Here is a 3,161-nt window from a genome sequence, read left to right as displayed (position 1 = left end):
AACAGCGAGCACGGTGAGGACAATGAGGAGGGCGATAATCAAGCTAAGGTCGGTCTCGTAATTGGATCCGTTCATTAACTGGATTTCGCAGTTTTCGTCGGATGGGGAGCTCGTCACTATCAACAATGCGATTGTTAACAGAGAAGTGAGCTGGAGGGCGAGGATGAAGGGTTTTATGGTTTTAGTAATGGCGTAGAAATCCGACCCAGAGTAGCAGGAGGAGTCCTGCGAACACCGGGGATGGGACGTATACGCAGACGAGGAATACTCGAAGGACGGTTGCGACAACCTGTCCCAGAGGGTCGTTCAAGAGGAATTGTAGCACGGAAAGTGCTACTACGATGAAGAGAATGATCGGGAAAATGTTGGGCAACGGTTCGTCGTTGGGCAACTAAAGACGAGCTTCAGCTAAATGTTAGCCACTAACTCTATCGACTTAGATCGTGTTAGGATCGCTACTCGCACTTTGGTAGTCGATACTCTAACAGGCCAAAGGCGATGAAAGTCGATGGGACAAGTAGTCACGAAGAACGGAGTTCGATATTAGGTAGATTAAACCTTAGCCAAAGCTGGGGTTCAGACCAGCTGAGGCTCTACTTAAATACACGCGAGTATTCTAAAAATACTAATGCGCAGTCAGTCCGTGATGATCGCGCGTCGCGTAATCCGGCTGACTAAAGAAAGGAAAAGAAAAGAAAAGAAAAGAAAAAGAAAAAGAAAAGAATAACCGTAACATATGGACTCTGTTCGTGCGACGCTGCCACAACCTGCTTGGGGATACAAGAAGGAAACACCGGCTGCATTCGACACAGTTCTTGCATGGAAAGAACTGCCTGAAGAGGGGGTGGATCTACATACACTTGGGCCCCAAGGTGCGTGCTCCTGATGTGTTAATCAGGCATGACTCTTACTGGCTTATTCTAGGACTACATGTTGCACAAGTCCAGGCTATATTCTCCCTTCCAGACCGTTTCGGTACCTTTCCACACCCTTTTGCCTACGTAGAATGGTTTACTCCTCTCCGGAAGCTCGATGACCATACAGGCATGTTCAAGGTTAGCCGATCAACAGCAAACCAGCAGCAGAAGTCATCTATAATTCCTATCACCTACATTTCGTGGAGTTGTCATTTGACACCATGTTCAGGGCAGAAAATGGATCCTACATGGACAAGTGAGAATGTATTGGACAGAAGTAAGACTTTCTTTGTGAATTCATATCTTAGACACATTGACTTTGTACTACTACGACATGAATGCAAAATTAAGTTGCGTTAGATCTCCTTCATCCCCCAAAAGACCTTCTGTAATATGAATCGAACCACAAAGTGCATGTAGCATATGCCAAGGTATGTATAGACTCTGCATGTGGTACCTAATGGTACACGGAGCTACGTACACTTGGCAGAGGAGTACCGAGGTTACTGAGTGTACTGCTAGTACGTAGGGTTGGCATGGGGCTACGTAGCATTTGGCATTTTCCTGATGTTTCCTTCACTGATTATGACCCCTAGGTACTCTGTCTCTTTGACTTCAAACTCACATTTCTCCACTTTTAAAAACAACTTGTTGGCATGTAAAATGGCTAGCACCTTCTTGATGATATGGTGGTGTGGGGGCAGATGGTATAGTGGTTACCTCTGCTTGCTCGATTGTACCTCGTTCCACACAGAAAATATTTATTTTCACACTCACGAGTTCAAGCCCCCCACCCCCCAGAAAGTAACACTCTAGACACTTTCTGGGTTCTGCCACTTCTGATATCCGAATCATGTGAAATGCAGCCTCCCTTTCTAAACATGATCAAGTCATGCACATTACCCCCTCTAAAATCACATGACAAATCTTATCTCTCCTTGCCATTCTGGGCATCGGTTCGAGGCCCTTCCAGTGATCTTTTGATCACACTGTGTTGGTGATCTTGGCCGAGTAAGGCAGGTCTGGGAAAGAGAGACTGGAGAAGGACTGGGATTGATGGAGTTTGGTGGGAAGTAGGACTAGGCCATGAGAAGGGTCTGGTGAAGAAACGACGGTGACAGATAGATTGCGGCCATTTCTCGGCAGAGGTCAGGATTTCCCAAAGTGGGAAAAGGTGGTAGTGCCCGAGTCGCACCAAGTTATCGAGGGCGAGGGATAATTTCATGCCATAACATAAGTGCACAGCTTGTTAAGCTGACTTAATCGATGATATCATACACACAGTAACACAAGTAGCTAAATTGGACCATATGCATGCGTAACCAATATACTTAGGATTTAAATAAAAAAAAAAAAGATATGGCGGTGTTCTGCTTTGGTTTGAGACACAATTAGGATATCATCCAGGTACACCATTACCTTGCTGGCTGCAATGAGCTCTTTGAATATGTCGTTCATCATCCACTGGAACATGGCCAGGGAGTTAGTAAGTCCGAAGAACATGACCAAGGGTTCATAGAGGCCCCAATTGGTATGGAACGTGGCCTTCCACTCGTCTCCCACCTTAATCCTCACATTATTGTACCCCCACCTCACGTCCAACTTGGTGAAGTATTTGGCACCCTTCAATCTGTCCATCAGTTCTCTGATGAGGGGGAGTGGATAGCGGTTTTTGATGGTCATCTCATTGAGTTTGCGATAATCCTGTACAGGATGCAGTTTACCATCTTTCTTTTTAACGAAAAAGAAAGGAGAGGCCATCAGAGACTTTGAGGGTCGAATCCTCCCTGTGGTCAAGTTCTTGTCTAAAAACTTGTCTAACTCTTCCTGCTCCGTGGGGCTTAGCGGGTACACTTTACAGTCCAAGTTCGCATTAGCATTGGGGATTAGCTTGATGGCATGATCCCAGGGTTTCTGGGGTGGCATCTCATCAAAGCTTTCTTTGTCAAATATGTCCTTATACTCATGGTACTCCTCTGGTACGAGTTCCTCAAAAGTCTTCACTCCCTTCTTTTCATTTGCCCTGGCCACCAGCTCATTTGCCTTGGTACCCATAGCATGAATGTTGAATGCTTCCTCGAAGTCCACGACTAAAATGGTATCCCCTTCCTCATACTCCTCTCCCCATCTGGCAGATGGGTCTTCGTCCAGTAGCGAGAACGGTATTTTTCTGCAGCTACACCATGCAAGGGTTATGGTGCCGGTGTTCCAATCGATCAAGGGGTTATGGCATTGGAGCCAGTC

The 3,161-nt window shown here is 46.1% G+C and overlaps 1 protein-coding gene across 1 annotated transcript; it reads left to right on the top strand.

Annotated features, from left to right (window-relative positions):
- Nucleotides 1-736: 736 nt before the first annotated feature.
- EV420DRAFT_1639786 (uncharacterized protein) lies at nucleotides 737-1,177 on the top strand (the record flags this gene model as incomplete). Its single annotated transcript, XM_060477019.1, has 3 exons — nucleotides 737-872; nucleotides 925-1,087; nucleotides 1,147-1,177. 3 exons carry the CDS (start codon nucleotides 737-739, stop codon nucleotides 1,175-1,177), a joined length of 330 nt encoding a protein of 109 aa, XP_060334179.1.
- Nucleotides 1,178-3,161: the final 1,984 nt, after the last annotated feature.

Source organism: Desarmillaria tabescens (genome assembly GCF_030435595.1).
Source record: "Desarmillaria tabescens strain CCBAS 213 chromosome Unknown EV420scaffold_9, whole genome shotgun sequence".
Classification (NCBI taxonomy): Eukaryota; Fungi; Basidiomycota; class Agaricomycetes; order Agaricales; family Physalacriaceae; genus Desarmillaria; species Desarmillaria tabescens.
The sequence above is the reverse complement of the archived record's forward strand: the minus strand, read 5'-3'. Positions and strand labels throughout refer to the sequence as shown.